The 15,786-nt window shown below is 51.1% G+C and overlaps 5 protein-coding genes across 5 annotated transcripts; 3 read left to right on the top strand and 2 right to left on the bottom strand.

Annotated features, from left to right (window-relative positions):
• Positions 1-281: 281 nt before the first annotated feature.
• Positions 282-5,065, bottom strand: CCOS01_11134 (uncharacterized protein; the record flags this gene model as incomplete). Its single annotated transcript, XM_060459287.1, has 3 exons — positions 282-3,498; positions 3,553-4,910; positions 4,985-5,065. 3 exons carry the CDS (start codon positions 5,063-5,065, stop codon positions 282-284), a joined length of 4,656 nt encoding a protein of 1,551 aa, XP_060310019.1.
• Positions 5,066-6,897: 1,832 nt separating this feature from the next.
• On the top strand, positions 6,898-7,801 carry CCOS01_11133 (uncharacterized protein; the record flags this gene model as incomplete). Its single annotated transcript, XM_060459286.1, has 2 exons — positions 6,898-7,499; positions 7,555-7,801. The coding sequence occupies 2 exons, from the start codon at positions 6,898-6,900 to the stop codon at positions 7,799-7,801; spliced, it is 849 nt and encodes a 282-aa protein (XP_060310018.1).
• A 1,246-nt stretch (positions 7,802-9,047) lies between these two features.
• Positions 9,048-9,910, top strand: CCOS01_11132 (uncharacterized protein; the record flags this gene model as incomplete). The annotated part of the gene is made up of 2 exons (XM_060459285.1): positions 9,048-9,138; positions 9,198-9,910. The coding sequence occupies 2 exons, from the start codon at positions 9,048-9,050 to the stop codon at positions 9,908-9,910; spliced, it is 804 nt and encodes a 267-aa protein (XP_060310017.1).
• Positions 9,911-12,251: 2,341 nt separating this feature from the next.
• On the top strand, positions 12,252-13,446 carry CCOS01_11131 (uncharacterized protein; the record flags this gene model as incomplete). The annotated part of the gene is made up of 3 exons (XM_060459284.1): positions 12,252-12,383; positions 12,446-12,806; positions 12,878-13,446. 3 exons carry the CDS (start codon positions 12,252-12,254, stop codon positions 13,444-13,446), a joined length of 1,062 nt encoding a protein of 353 aa, XP_060310016.1.
• Positions 13,447-14,022: 576 nt separating this feature from the next.
• CCOS01_11130 (uncharacterized protein) lies at positions 14,023-15,768 on the bottom strand (the record flags this gene model as incomplete). Its single annotated transcript, XM_060459283.1, has 1 exon — positions 14,023-15,768. The coding sequence occupies one exon, from the start codon at positions 15,766-15,768 to the stop codon at positions 14,023-14,025; it is 1,746 nt and encodes a 581-aa protein (XP_060310015.1).
• Between the last annotated feature and the right edge of the window lie 18 nt (positions 15,769-15,786).

The following is a 15,786-nucleotide window of genomic DNA, read 5'->3' as shown; positions in this document are numbered from 1 at the left end:
TACGGATGGTGGAAGACAGAGAGATAGGACTTGGGAGCAGTTTGTTGATCAATTCGATACATTCTGCACACACATCTAATTACGTGTAGTAAGGTAAGTCATATGAAGCTCAAATCCGTCGAATCTATTTAGCAACATATTATCAGAGCCATGCCTTCACTACCTAATTACTACCAGGTGCATGTAAACTTAGTACCGTAAAGCACTTGCAATTCCTATGCGTTTTTCTCTTCTCGTAGTAGCGCACATGTATGTGCATCTAATACTACTCGTGCTTCGCTCTAAGTGGCTGGATTTACAGCACTCATTGTCGATGACGACGCAGTCGCATTGGAAGACCCCCAGACCATTGGAATATATGGTTCGTGAGTGATCGGGGTCGCGTCCTCGAACGACGTCGGTAGCGGCATCGGACTGGGGTAGACCACTGTCTTCGTCTTCGTTGCTGGGTCCGCACTCGTTGGCGTGCCAGACTGTGACGACGGTGCCGCGATCTTGCCCAGACCCGAACCTTTACATGAGATTTTTGGCCCTCCTGCAGATACGATGGCACGCTCAACACAACCATCCGCCATGAAGAATGGCAGATAGAAATGGACTTGAGCCCCTCTGGTGCTTGTGGCCTCTTCCCAGTTCCAACCTGTCATTGCACCGCAGCCGCCTTCTTCTTCCTTGAGCTTCTTCCCGCCATCGGTCACCCAACCCTCGATGTTGTAAATCTCAAACTGCCAGGCTACGAGGGAATCCCAGAACGCGCAGTCCGCCGTTGGTGTTGGAGTTGGAACTGGGTCTGGAGTTGGCTCCGGAGCGGGAGGCGGCGTTGAGGTTGGATCTGGCGTATCGTCGATAGGCTGATCCCCGTCGGCTGGGTCTAGGTTGTCTGCCGGATCGGAGCAGTCCTGTCCTACGAGAGCACAATTATCCTCGTCGTCATTCCCGCATCCTAGATATAGGAAGGCGCTCGGATCCAAGAAGCTGCCTGCCGCTGCTCGGCGCGGCGTCTGAGAAAGACCGGTGCTGACATTATGACTAGTTTTAGCCGGAGGAGGAGCAGCACCGACGGGGTTCAAGTGGTAGGGGGCAGGCACAACCATTTCCTCTGGTCCCTCGTCCTCTGGCTCGTCGATTGTTTCAAGCCGTCCGTCCGATGTCGTGATGTTTGCCCCTTGTCGTGCGAGCTCCTGTACCTCGGCAGGTGTGAGCTCTGTCAGGCCACGTTTTGCCCCACGTATGCTTCTCCTCATCATCGCAGGACCCGAGTAGCCCGGATAGTTATCACATGAATACCACTTGTTGCCTCTAACACGGTTGCGGCGCACAACATTTGGGTGCGGTTGCCACGCATTGGCTTGATCATCCCAATAGGATTTTCCGGGTGCTGGATACTTGCAATAGAAGCTCGGCAACTGGTTCGTAATAGTCTTGACGGTCACACCCTTTTTGTCCACATTGATCCTCGTTGTTTTATCAAAGAGCTTATTGTCCCACCAGGGGTCGTAGGATCTCTCTCCTGCGTTCATCTGGGAAACATGGTTGACGAAAAGGAATGGGACTCCATATGGCCTCGCACAGATGTTGACCCTCTTAGCTTCGTTCTGGTTGTCCGCGTCAACATAGAAGTCGGCATCACTCGTTCCCGAGGGGCCATTAGTGAAAGAAACAGAGAAAATGAGGCCCTTGGCTTGCTCCAAGCTGTTCCTGCCCTGTTCCTTGTACCAGTCCTGGAGAAAATTGCCATGGTCGCCGTTTTCTGTTGTAGGTATAAGACGTAAGACAGACTGCTCATCCCATCTCTTGAGATTAGGACTGCGATTCGGGTTTCCGCTTCCCCAAGGGTATTCTTCGACTTGGCAGCCGAAAAGACCCCAACCCTCCCCTTTAGCATTAGGCGCTGATTTAGGGTTGGTGGGAGAGTACATCCCAGGCCCCGATTCCCACTTGGACCTGTACCACGGCTCTGTGATTTTCTCCATGGCCCCAACGCGAGCATTGGTGCCGGCGTAAGTCATGATTGGAGACTTGTTGCGACTGACAATGGCAGACTGGGCATTGGCGCAGACGTTTGGCCATCTGCTGTAGTCGCAAGTGAACACAGAATGGTAGAGACCGTTGCTTGGAGGGTTGTTGGGATAGTCAGGGTCGACACCACATGCCGCCTGTCTTCGCTCGAGGGGTGACTGACGCTTAGCTGCAGGACAGCAGGTCTGTGATTTCAAAGCATCGAGAACACTCTGGTCTAGGTCTTTGTCGAGGTTCTTCTGGCACTCAGTCATGTAGTCCGGCGCCTCGTCCGCCGCGTGGTCGCATGACACCGTGAAGGAGAGCGGATCAAAGACGGGATAGTTGCCATTGTGACATGTTCCGGTGGTTGTGATGACATCTTTCTGGCAAACCTGATTCCCTTCAGAATCATAATCAGGCTTCTTGCTTCCGCACGAAGGTCCGATGCAGTCTCCATCTTCACCACTGGTGCCCCCTCCCACGACAGTCCACTCGGGACCGCAGCCGGCGCAGATACCTCCACAACCCAGGATGCCGCATGAGCTACAACCAATAAGACAGATCTTTCCACATCCGACGCTACAGGTTGGCCCTGGCGGGCTGGTGCTTGTGAAGCTGACTTTTGTTGGCTGATTGGTAATGACGGGGTATGTCTTGCTGGCCACGGGGGTTGATGTGATGATGATGACGACAGGATCCTGGGACGTGGTTTTCGTTGCACTGACTTTGGGCGTAAAGGTCACTTTGGCCGTGGGCAGAATGGAAGGTGTGATGGTGTATGTCACTTGATCGACGCCGGAATTGGTGATGTTGATGTTGTAAACGGGGATTTCCGTCGTGGTCACTGGGGGAAAAGTAATAGTAACGACAGTTGTCGTAGTTGTATCGTCATCCCACATTTCTGTAAAGGTCTTCGTGATAGGGGGAAACTCGATCGTCGTCTTATCAGAGAGGGTGTAAGGCGGCAGAACCACCACACAAGGGGGTATGCAGGAGACGATTGGTGTGGGATCGTGCCAGACTGACGGGTTGATATAAACTGGAGGCCCTCCACCCGCGCCCCCATCACCGCTCGTGTCTCTTGAAACACAAGCTCCGGGGGGACAGTAGCCTCTGGGGCAGGCAAAGGCGCAAAGCCCATAGTCCTGAGTGCCTTCCACGGGGCTTCCCGCCACTTCGTCAACGATGGGCGGTGTCTCAACCAAGCCTCCCGTGCTGCCACAAGTACAAATGTTTCTCGGACAAAAACCAAAAGTGCATGCGTAGCTGCAGAGACCTCCGAAATTCCCAGGTCCTGTGCCGCCCGTGCAGGCGGTTGGTGAAAAAGGGGACACTGATGGCGTGGTAAGGGGCCCTGGCACTGTGTCGCAAACACCCTCTGGGCAATATCCTAGGTTGCAGTCAAAGTTGCAGAGTCCGGAAAAGTTTTCGTTGAGACCGGCTGCCGGATAACCGGTGATGCCAGAGGATTTCGGCTTGACTCTCTGCTTTCCCATACTAAGACATGATTAGTATAACTTGCTCAAAGTGAGAAGAAAACAAAAAACTTACGCGGTACAAAGGCAGGCGCCTAACGGGCAATATCCCAGCGAACAAGCATACGAACATAGACCAGAGAAATTGTCGATGGATGTGCCATTGATGCACACCAGGTCGTCCATGGATGTTGGCGTTGGATCGGCGGCAGCACCACCGGTAGCGGATCCGACCCAGGCATTCCAGTTAGCCAGGCCTCCAGCACCGCATTGAGTTGAAATAGCCGAACCAGAGCCAGAGAAACTTGAGCCGCCGCCGCGAGAGATGGTGACAACTACATCGCCGAGGTTCCCATTGAACGGGACGCTGCCGCTGTAGAGCCCAACACCATCTTCGGGGCTCTTTGACCAGGTCCCCGCCTGGGTGACACCACCGATAGTGACCGAAACACTCGCTGACGACCCGAGAACGGCGCTGTAGAATACGCGGTCTTGAGAGACCTCGGTTGGCGCAAACTCGAGTTGGAGCTGCGAGGCCGTGTTGCCTGTCGTCATACCAGAATCGCATGCTGCAGCAGGCTGCTTTCGGTGCCAGAATACTAGCTTCTCGTTGGCGATTGTAGTGGTGTTTCGAACATACATGTCGATAGCGAAAGGTAAGATCTCGCGCCACCCATCATGCGGCATGTCAGCGACGAAGTCGATTGGCGCGCGCCCAGTACGCATGGCCCCGAGGGCTTTGCTCTTGATAGGACCGATGTAGTGAGACTCTCCATAGTCGTTCCATGAAATAATCTCTACCCATTCGGGCTGCACGTAGAGCACCTGGCCCCAGCGGTCAGCCCAAAGACTGTCGCCGCGCCAAAGCCAATTCTTGTCGTACCCAGGGAGATTCGTATAGAACCATGGCGATACCGGCATCATGTAAGGTTTTCCTGACAAGTACGTGATATACGATGCATCCACAAAGGTATCCATGTCTTTGTTGCCCCATGGCCAGGCTGACCAGGCAAAGAGCCCGTCAGCCACGCCACCAGCAAGTTCCATAGCCGGCTTAGCACCTAGCGATGACCAGTCTGGAACAAAATAGCAGTTGGTCTGTGACTTGATGTTGATCCAATCAGAGGCACTGCCTGGTCCTTCGAAGGTTGATACGAACGGCTTATTGTTGTGTAAGAAATGGGCGCTGCTCCCTTTGAACTTGTTCAAAACGGACAGAACGGTCGACGCCGGCCAAGGCCCATTACCAGCATAATCGAACGAGAAGAAGAGCTTAAAACCCGCGCTGCTAGCGGCAGAGAATGCCAGATCGTACTGAGGGCCATCGCCCTGATCGTAGGCCGTGTTGAGGGCAAAAGCATCGATGTGAGCGGCTTGAGCAAGCTTTATCTCGTCTGCCCAGTCACTCAAAGTATAGTTCTGGGCATTTGACACCTGATGAAAGATGAGAGTGAGTTGAGGTTTCTTAGAACTTGCTTAGTTACACCCAATTGCATCGTTGAACTCACCATGAAATGGGCAAAGACAGCCTTCGCCCTGGCTTGACGAAAAGCCGTCAGCACGAGAGCGAGGACGCAAAGAAAACGCATAATAGTTAAAAATCAAGATTGTGCTTCAAATGATGAGTGAGACTGATAAAGATTTTGCAGGCATAGGTGAGACTCATATCTAAACGAGTAGTAGAAGCTTCTTTATACAAGATGGCCTGTCTGCGCTGAACAAGATGCTATGCGCAAACGCTATGCTTACGATCTTTTTCACACAGCTAGCCCTTCCTGTTACGAAGGTAAGTAGACAGCCTCAAAACGTAGTGTCCTCCGAAATTATCTTTTGGAAGCAGAACATCGTGACTCAAACTGTGCTTACATGCATTTCCATCCATCGTAGCCTGTCATGATCTTTGCGGCGCATTCAAACGGCGAACAGGGGTTTTGTGCCGCTTGAGGTTAGGACGATGTTGAAGAATCGCAACAGCTTCGACCAACAAGACCAACAGGGGGTTTTGGTCAGCCTGAAATATGAACTTGGACGGATAGTCTAGCCGAAATCGCTTCCAACAAGCAACTGGCCCGTCTTGGCGTCGGCCCGGCAGAGCTTGAGGCAATTTAGCGTCACGTTGGTGTAGCAATTCACGCCGTAAACCTGCATACAAAGATTACCCGCGCGAAGAGTTTATGAGGCCATGTGATTGCAATTTGCATTGTGCATGAACTGGAAGTGGCAGGTCAGCCCTTCTAGGGTCTTAATCGCCAACCGCCAAAGTGTTGGTTGGTGCACTTCGCCAAAGCTCATGTTGGATACCATACATCACAGGGTTACATATGGCTGATGACAGTCGGGCCGTGATCCTAATTAAGTAAATGCAGTCAAAAGAACATAGCAGGCAGCAATGTCCTAATGCGACGACCAATATATGCAGGGCTCAACTATCATCGACAGCCCATGGGCAATCCTGCCAGGAACGGTGTTAGCCGCCAGCGATGGGATAGACAGGGGCTGTGTGTCATGCCACTCTCAATTGATCAATCACTCCATAATATCAGTGGTAGAGGCAGCCTGATTTCGGGCTTCTCGATACAATTCGCCCGAAGACACGGCGATAGACGCCCCGTTCATAAAGGCACCTCAACAGTAGCCTGCGCCGTTTGCGATTTTGGTCAAGCGGAACACATCACCAACTTCAGTTCGGTCAGTGACACTAATTTGTCTATGATAATGTCTCTTAGAATCAACCTCTTCGTGTTTTCCGCCTTGTTTGGCATCATCGGATCCTCCCAAGAAGGCACCAATCCCGAAATGCAGCATATTGGGAAAGTCTTGGGAAGTTTCCTTGCCAAAGGACAACTCTTTGTTGAGAATTTGCCTTTACTTTCACTCAAGATTCTCACACTCAATGAAACAACAGTCTCAATACTGGGGAATATTGCCCGACTGTTGTTATGCGCCATGGCAACTCTCTGGCTTTACCAGAAGAAGTCGAGACACGCCATTTTGGAACGATGTCTGTCCCTGGCAATTTGTTTAAGCATTCTCGGAGCCTGTTCAATACTTCAACCAAGACCGCAGACGGACTTTTTGTGGTCTGGGCGCTGCATTGCCGATTTTCTACTCTTCATTGCTGTGTGGAGTGAGCTGAACACAACTGCCGAGCCCGCCACCTTTCAATCTATCATAAGACGCTGCGATTGTCTTCTTGTTTTTTCATCGCTCTTGGGATGCAATATCTTCGATTTGATAACAGCTTCCCTAATAATCTTTCTTCTTCAAACACTCAATTTTTTCAACTCAACAGAGCTATGCCGTAAATCGGATGTACGTATTCAACTTCTGCTCTGCGATTAGATCCCTGCTTAACATGCAACCGTAGGCGACTGTGATGTCGACTCTCATGTGTAGAGCAGTTCAAAGCATTGTCCAGCCGATGGCGATTTGGATAATGGTTACTGGTATTCTCTCTCCAATTTCAGAGATCTCAGCTGGAGGCAATTACAATACGCGCTTTCTGTCTCCAAGGGCAAGGCGAGCTCTTTCCCCAATCAGCGAGAGCGTAAAAATTCCCAACTGGGGAAATTATAGTCTGCCACCTCATGCTATCATCCCCTACGTTCCTTTGTCTTTGTACCTCCCTCGAGCTGGGTTTCTGTGGCAGGACGATGAAGTTTGGCTACCAGAGCAGGGAAACTTTGGCGCAGAATGGCAGCTCAATCAAGAAGAAGCTTGGGCTGAATTCCATGACTTAGAACAAGTAGGCTCTGGATACAGTGTCGAGACACTATATCGGGCCTACTTTTCCGACCCCATCGGGAGGCGCCACCCATGGGCGTTTGAGCAAGACATCGCCGCAGATGTGTTTGAATCGAAAGAGGAGGATTACATACGTAGCCATTTATGGTCCGGTGAGATCGTTCATCTCCGAAGCCGAGTAACGCAACACTATATGGGTGTCGTGGGCGACGCAAGCTCTTATATTGACGAAGAGATGAACGTTCGATCGGAAGATGGATTCCGGCGTTTGAGAGTTGGGTAAGTCTTCGATCCGGACAATACTGGATACTGAACTAACGACATTGTATTACAGTGGCTTGAAGACGAAATCCCCAAACACAACGTGGATCATTCAGTACAACTCTGGCGTTGATAATGGGTTCCGTCTCCTAAATCCCATCCAAGACTGTTATCTGTCGTCAAGCTTTCGGCAATTCCCAAATTGGGATGGCCTTCACAGTAATGACACGGTCAGTCTGCAACTGCACGGCATCATTGAAGCTACTTGTACCCGTGGAGCTTCAAAGGATGCATCTACATTCTTCATTATTGAGGGTTAGTGCCCCTCAGCTGGAACGATCTTGAGATCTCATGAATGACATTGTTTTAGGTACATCAAAGGCCCCGACCAGGTCTTGGCGAGCTGTCTGTGGTCAGATTCCCGGAGTCCAGAGAGTCATTGACGCTTTCTCAATGGGCTTTCATGTTGCGATGGGGTTGCTTTCTCTACAGAGAACCCGAAGATTATACGGTAAAACGTTAGACATACCTCCAGCACTGCTGCGCAATGAGTTGAGCGCTGTTCCATTATTCCAGACGCTTGAGAAGGCACTCGTTGCTACATTTCTTTTTTCGCATGCTGTTCTGCTTCTCAAGAAGCGGAGATGGCCGGCACAAACAGCGGATAATGTCACGCAAGGGTCACTGAGCGGGAGAAGACAGTCTCATCTGTCAAAATTGACATCGTGTGCTATTTTCGTCTGGGGTCATTTTATGGCATACTACGTGGGCAATATTGCGCGTCCCTCCGGCGCCACATTGGTCATGATATTTTCTGTCGTTGGTCTAAGCGAGATTGTTGTCGTATTCTGAGCATCGGTTCTTTCTCGAGTTACAGACCGCTCCATTACTAGAGTAGATAATCGAAGACTGCAGCTGGTATTCTCCCATATTGAATCAATTTTAGTTAGTAAACTCTGGGGGGAACCCGTAACGAACGTCTATGGAGATTCATTGGTGGAAACCGGAATCGGCACGAGGAATTCGAACTTCAATTAGACATGCGCTGAACTCCCGTTCCCGTTGGAAACCCCTTGTCGTGCCGAACGTCCTTTCTTGGCGGCACGGGCGGCAAAGCTGTCAGACACATTGCAGGAACGATAACACCTTCCAAATCCATACTAGTCAATGTTATGTCTGCCTGGCTCAAGTGGAGTTGCTCGGTGTCAAAGTCCGAAGCCTTCACAAAGCCTGCTGGATGTGTTGGTTCCTTGCAGATCGCCTATCAATCACGATCAACAGAACAATGCCATTATCGGTAATTATGTTTACGGTGCATTATCCTGCAGGTGTAATATCCAGTATATGTAAGAAGGAGATAGCGCGCTCGCGTAAACGTATTCGTTGGCTTTGCTTTTAACACGAGGCATTTCCCCCATCAAACAAGGTAATTTTTGTCTGGCATCTCTCACCTTTTACCGAGCGAGCTGCACCAGCATTAACGAACACTCGCCGTATTATTTGCTGAAAGTGGGAACGTCTCTGGCTTGTACATCAATTTCGACAGATCTTGATCAGGTTAAGGCCATGTACTCAACGCGCGAGGACATTAAGGCTGCTGTTGATGCGTATCGTGCACACATCGCTGAACGCAATCGCCGAGCCCTTGAAGTCTACGGTGCGTGAAAATCACATCATGGAAACGTTTGAAGAATAAGACTGATGCAGAGGATCTAGTGCAACTTGCCACACAGGCTGAGCTCGACCCAGAAGATTGGGGAGATGAAGCCGAAGACATGAGGGTAGACTGTTTTGGTAGCGTCCTGAGTCGGAATGATGCCCGGACCCTGATTTCAAGTCCAGAAGATATGCTCACAAAGTTTGATGAACTCGCACCGCTTTGCGACCTTGACGGTTGTGGAGGGTCTATTCCCAACAGCCATGACCGAGAGCTGTACTTCTCCCGTCTGGAGAGCGCGCTGAAGACGAAATGTCTCGAGGAAGTCCGTGATAGCATCACTGCTCCTCCAGAGCTTCGAATTCTTGCAGAGTACGTGGGCGCATTGACCGGACCCGGGATGGGGGAGACCAAATGGACGTATCAGGCCGTATTCTGGACTGGGGCGAGCTCTCAGACGGAATCTTTGATCGACGCTACGGTTAAGAGACCCCAGGACCTTTCAGTTGATGGTTGTTGGGACGTCGCTGTGGGATGGGAGTCTGGGGACGGCGTGGAGAGTTTCTTTTACATAGTCTACTGCCGAAAAACCCGGGCCGACGGAGAAGTCGAGCCGTGGGCCTGGCGATACATGGCTTATGGCCCGGACGACGACAAGACCTTTGATACGATCCCGGAGTTGCTCGAGTGGTATTGTCAGTATCGGGAAAAAGAGGTGCCTGATATTGATGACTTAAGCGTGGACGATGTACTAGAAGGGAACATGTACTAGCTGGAGTACATACTATATCCTAGGTCCAGCACCTGTAGTTCTGATTTGCTTTGTTACAGCCGTCAGCGATAGATCTTGTTCACCTGTGCAGTCTAGTACAGATTCTTTCTTCACACCATCGAAAGTCTCATCGAAAGTGGCTGATTAAAGGCCTGAAGCGTCATTTCCGAAGGAACGAATGTCATTGGGTAACCCAGCACGAAGTTGGATTTTCATCCAGATACCATCGTCATAACCATCGTATTCGGGTCTACGAAGCAATCGACGACCTACTCTACTTCTCAGTCGCGGATGTCCCAAGGCTCTGTAAGAAATTGGTCTACTTGAAATCTCGATGATGTACCAGGTTGTTCGAGGTGTGAACGATGGAAGGGGGACATTTGCATGGCGTAAGGAAATGTGATGTAAGGGGTTCAAGGAATAGTCTGTAGATCATGTCACTCTGGAGAAATGACCGTTGATAATGTGGGGAACTCCGTTTCCGTGTTGTCTCTTTTGGGAAACTGTCATATTTTTGGCCACAGTATCACAAGCAGCTGGTGCGCAGCTTCCCTCGGCAAGAGGCTCATTAGTCACTACAGGGGGTTAGAACTCAGTGATGTGTCGCGAACTAATGGCGTGAGCTTCTTCTTCAGCCTTACAACTTCGTCATCAAATCAATTCATGAGAAGTGACCATTGTGAAAAAGGTCTCGATGGACACTTGTAACAAGAATTATGGTATCATGTGTTGCAAAAGCCTGTCTTAAGATTTGTGAGGCAACAACTCTCACATCAGGAAATTGACCATGCCAGCCTGTACGCATACAGACGGAGATACACGTAGCGAGAGTCTCTATAACCCTGTGAGGCAATCTCTTGACTTGATTGAATCTTCAAACTTGGAAAAAACCTTTGGATTACTCTCTCAACAAATGTCTCTAGGTCTTCAGGCGAAACTGAAAGCATCGTCATTCGAACAGATATTGGGTGCAACTTGAATCACTTTGATACAGTGGCGACAACATCGACCAAAATCCAACTAGAAAATCCGCAAAAGATAAATCTGAAAATCGGCTACGGATGCCGTTCAAAACCAAGATTATCGAAAAAGTGTGGCATCACGACACATCGGGTAGTAGCATCTTCACACGCTCGGTCGTTCGTGGTGGATGGTCAAGAATTCCAGACGATCATGGCAGAATTTCTGACACCAGCAAACTCGCGGCCCAAATTCTCCCAGCTCACTACAGCTATCACATCATGCACATTTCCAGAAAGTCCTTGGACATTCGTTCGGCAACTTCTGCCGTAAAGGGGTGAGAGGTGGGCACACTTGTCAATGGGAGGTCTCCCGGAAAGACGTGCATCCTTTAAAAGCTTAACGGTGGATGCTTTTTCTGCTGAACTGACGTTGAAATACGGCAGCAGTTTACCTTTGTAATGCGGATAATGCAGGACCACCCTAGGCCAAGATCTGCAAGATGTGCACTAGACCAGCACACCAATGCTGCCCAGCAGGTCTGCACGTCCTTTCGGCTCCGTTCTACGATACGGGTACGAAAACGTCGGAGAAATGATTCGACCACGTTGAACGACGGGAGGAGCAAGAGGACAAGGGGGGCTTGAGTATTGTAGAGTTTGGCAGACAGCCCAATCCCGGCCTCGCCTGGCGAGGAAGCGTGGGTATCGTTGGGAAACGCACCGTTATATGCTATGCCGCTTGTCGCAAGCTTAGGCAATATGATATGCATAGCAGAACGTTGCCGATAACTTTCCACGAGAGCCAACCGATTCATTAGATGTTAATGCGACCGCCCCGGCGCGGGCATGACGTTAGTTTCTCATCGAATGCCCGTTGCGGTAAGACCCTCGTCGCGGAGCGACAAGCCACAACCCTGAAACTCCCAGACAACTCAGCGCTGTTGGGCCACCACCTTGCCTGCGCGCAGGTAATATGCAACAGGTTCTACTGCTTGGGAATCTTCACGAGCCGTTGGCCGTTGCAGCGATTATTATGCTTGTGGATAGTAAGGTATCCCTTGGACGACTGCGGTTATCGCACCGTTGAGGCTTTCAAGATTCATCCCAGCGTTTCATCCCAAAGATGCTTGTCTATTGGGACGTTTTATGACGTACTGACAGGTTCCGCGATCGAAAAAGTTTCTCGATGCCCGTGGAGAGCATATTAAGGGTGAGGTAGGGCCCGAGTCAGAACTATGGAGGTGGAAAAGGAGGTTTGAGAGAATCATAAAAGTTCTTTGACACCCTGCATCGAAGCCCATTTTAAATGTCACGTTAAACGCCACAACTTTACTATTAACTACTACTGTAATTGAAAAGTCAACAAACGAATTACCATAATGCTCGGCATCGGAGGCCGGCTATCTGCCATCGTTCCCATTATTGCATCGGCTGTCGCCGTCGCACTTTCTATTGTGCTGCTTGCAGCTGGGACAAACACAAGTAATGGAGGCAACAACTACTGGTTGTCAGTAAGTCGCGACTGTTTCGCAAAGGCTGAAGAAAGAAACAATTTACTAATTTGACATCGTAGCTAAACACATCGAAAATCGGTCAAGATATTGTTCAAATCAAAGCAGCCAACAACACCAACGGCGGAAATGGAGGCGGCAGCATTATCCCGGGCATCCCCGCACCCAACGATCCGACCGGCATCACGGAGGGCCTCGGGAGTGTTCTGGGAGGTTTGCTTGGTAACTTGACGAACGCAGTCGGTGATGGTGTCTCGGATATCCAGGGCCAGCTCGTGGGAAACTTGACGCAGCTGTTGGGCGTCAAGGACAACTACCGGCTCTACCTGACAAAGATGTGCGAAGCGACCTACGCCAATGACAACGACCCGAACAGCAAAGTCACTTTTGACAAATGCGAAAGCTACGACAACACAGGAGCTGGTATGCTTTCTCTAGTTTACCAACAGTCTGCTCATGCCAGGGAGATTTTGTACTAACGCAAAAGTCACTAGGCCTGCGAAACATCACCAACTCAATCCCCTCCTCCTTCGTCGTCGGCACCGCAAACGTCTCCGTCCCCCTCGTGGCCGCCATGGCAGGAACACTGGACCAAGTTGTCGACCTCGCCAGCGGCGGCGCAAAAGCAATGACGGCCCTCCTCGCCATCGGCACAATCTCCACCGGCATCGTGCTCCTCGCCACGCTGCCCATCCTCATCGTCGGCTTCATGCGCGTCCTCGTTCTCGTCTCCCTCGTCTTCTCCATGCTCGGCGCTTTCGTCCTCCCGTCCTTCGCCATCGTCACGACCTCGCTCATTTACGGCGGCAAGAGCATGCTCAACAAGTCCATGGCTGCGTTTGGCATGCAGATTCAGACGGGCGGGCCGTTTGTGGCCATGGCGTGGGTAGCGGCTGTTGCATCGATGGCGGCGGCGTCGTATTGGTTCATGGTTTGGTTCGTGAGCTTTAGACGTACTGCGTTTAGCAGGCGTAAGCGTACGGAGAACGAAATTGGTAACTGGCGTGGTATTTTCCGCGAGGTGAAGGGGGATATGCGCACCTGGGAGGGAGGAGAGAAATAATTGAGGGGGTGTCGACCGGTTTTGTCGCCTGGAGATGTGGCATCAGGCATGCTGTAATTTTCTTTTCAGGACACATGGTTGAACAGTACATACTGAAAAGGGGGAGGTTATGTTGATGTATTAGTAATGATGGATTGCTCCTAGTCTTTGTTGAATTCATTCGATACCACTGTGAACATTTTCCTCTTTATTGCGCAAGTGGTCCTGTCCTCGGAAAGCTGATGCGCAGCCATCCTCATCGTGGTGGATAATGACTATGTCTACGTAATCCCTTAATGGACGAGCACATCTCAAGCTGATCTAGAGAGGAGATTATATCCATATCGCCATCCGGCGTTCATGTGTGGAACAAATTATGCTTTATCGCTCGTGAGCCTAACGATGACGTTGGAGCACTTGTGTTCCTGGTGTTTTCCTTTACAATGACAATACTCCATGCTTCCCGCCTTCCTCCTGCAAGATCTTCATTCATATCAAAAAATTACCAGCAGGTGAGCCGTCAGTAAGTACGACCAGTGACATATTCGGTCCTTGGCCCCGACCTTATGCTTGCTCAATGCGAGTCCCCATATGTAGTCATTTCTTCTTTGAAATAGAAGAACGCGTGGTCGCGGTAGTCTCCTTTCTCGGACGTCCTCGTCCTCTCTTGGGAGTGTTCTCTTGCGATGGGCCAGGTCCCGAGTCTCCCTTCCTAGGTCGCCCTCGTCCCGGTCCTCGTTTACTTTGGCCTTTAGTGACCGTCTTCGCTGGGGCAGAGTTTGGCACCTCTTTTTTCGGACGGCCCCTGCCTTGCTTGGGCATTGCTTTCGTCTCTCCCCCGGCCGGTAGCCGTTTTGGTGCAGAGCGCTTCTTCGTTGGCACAGGCTCTGGCCCAGTAGGCTGACCAGCACTGGAGGCTTTCCGGCCTCTGGGTCTCTTGCTTGGTGCAGCTGCTGTGGGCGCCGATTCGGCTGGGCGTTTCGTGCCAGCTAGTCTGGCACTACGCCGGGGTGCTGGAGAAGACTGGATGTTACCGTTGGCAATGCGCGTCTCGTTTTTCAGCTGGCGAGGACGGCCACGTCTTGCTTGCTGTGGTGTATGGCTCACGGCGCGTTCCTGCGGATCGAGTGGTTTCTGTTCCGATGCATCTACAGAGAGCGGTGTTTTATCGGTTGCGGATTCAGGCGCCTCTTTCCTGGAACCAAGAACCCCGGCGGTGGCTGATCGCGCGATGGGCATAGGATCGGAATGGTGATCGTGACTGTGACCTTCCGGCATCTGTCCGGGGAACGCAGGCGTATCTTCCATGCCCTTTGATATAACCCAATAGGTCTCCGGCTGCTCTTCCCATGGGAGTTCGTTGGTCTCTAGTTCGTCGAGCTCCGAAGGCGTGAAATCCATGACCGTAGCGTCCAGCGAATCAAGATCATCCATGCTTTGTATAGGCGTCAAGTCTTCGGGCTCTGGGGAGTGAGATTCATCTTTCCATGTCCAGGAGGTGACACCTTCTTCGTCGTACTCATCTCTCCAATCCCCACGAACTTTCCACCTCTCGATGACCTGCCCGATGCTTGAAGTCTGAGGCAACTTATGTTGGTCTTTGAAGGAGATACGACTTAGTCGTTGCTTCTCTTCGGTGACCTCAAGCTCAAACATGAACCAAGGCCTGGATGTGAAATATGACTCGGCCTGAGAAGCCGTGGCGTCTTGTGCGAGCGCAGGCTGGGGCACAATACGCACATACTCGCCACGACGCAACTTCTTTCGTATGAGCAATTTGCGTTTGATGAGGCCCTCTTCCCACTTGTGGTCATGGGACACAGAGCCTTCGCCGTCGTCTTGATCCCATTTCCACCGCCATTCATAAAAGTTGTCGTTTGGCTTAACATTGCGTCCGGCAAACCCCCAAGCGGGATTCCAGATGCCCAGTCTTCCCCATCGCTTCTTCATGTTGTGGCGCGCAACGATTCCTATCCGGCGGATACCCTTGGGCTTATGGAAGACTGAGCCACGGCAATTCTCAATGATCCTTTTCTCCTCACGCTTTGATTCTGAGAGGTAGAGCTGGCCCGGGCTGATTTGAGGACCCAATGCCGAAGCAATCCGCTTGATTTCGTCCTCATCGAACGGTCGCTCGATAATTGTGTTGGGATCTTCTGGCGGAGCATCGTCTTCGTCGTATTCTGATGAGCTGTCTGAATCATACTGCGGAGGTTCATCGCTCTCGAAGCGCTTGAGATAATGGGTGTGCAAAGCATCGTTGGCGGCAATTGCCTCAAGGAGAGGGTTCGCGCGCTCCTGCAGAGCCCTGCCCAGTGCGACTTGGTCCAGGTAACGCGGCATAACTTGAACGTCGACCTA

The sequence above is a fragment of the Colletotrichum costaricense genome (genome assembly GCF_030867565.1).
Source record: "Colletotrichum costaricense strain IMI 309622 chromosome Unknown Scaffold_12.1, whole genome shotgun sequence".
Taxonomy (NCBI): domain Eukaryota; kingdom Fungi; phylum Ascomycota; class Sordariomycetes; order Glomerellales; family Glomerellaceae; genus Colletotrichum; species Colletotrichum costaricense.
This window is presented reverse-complemented; position numbering and strand designations above follow the sequence as displayed.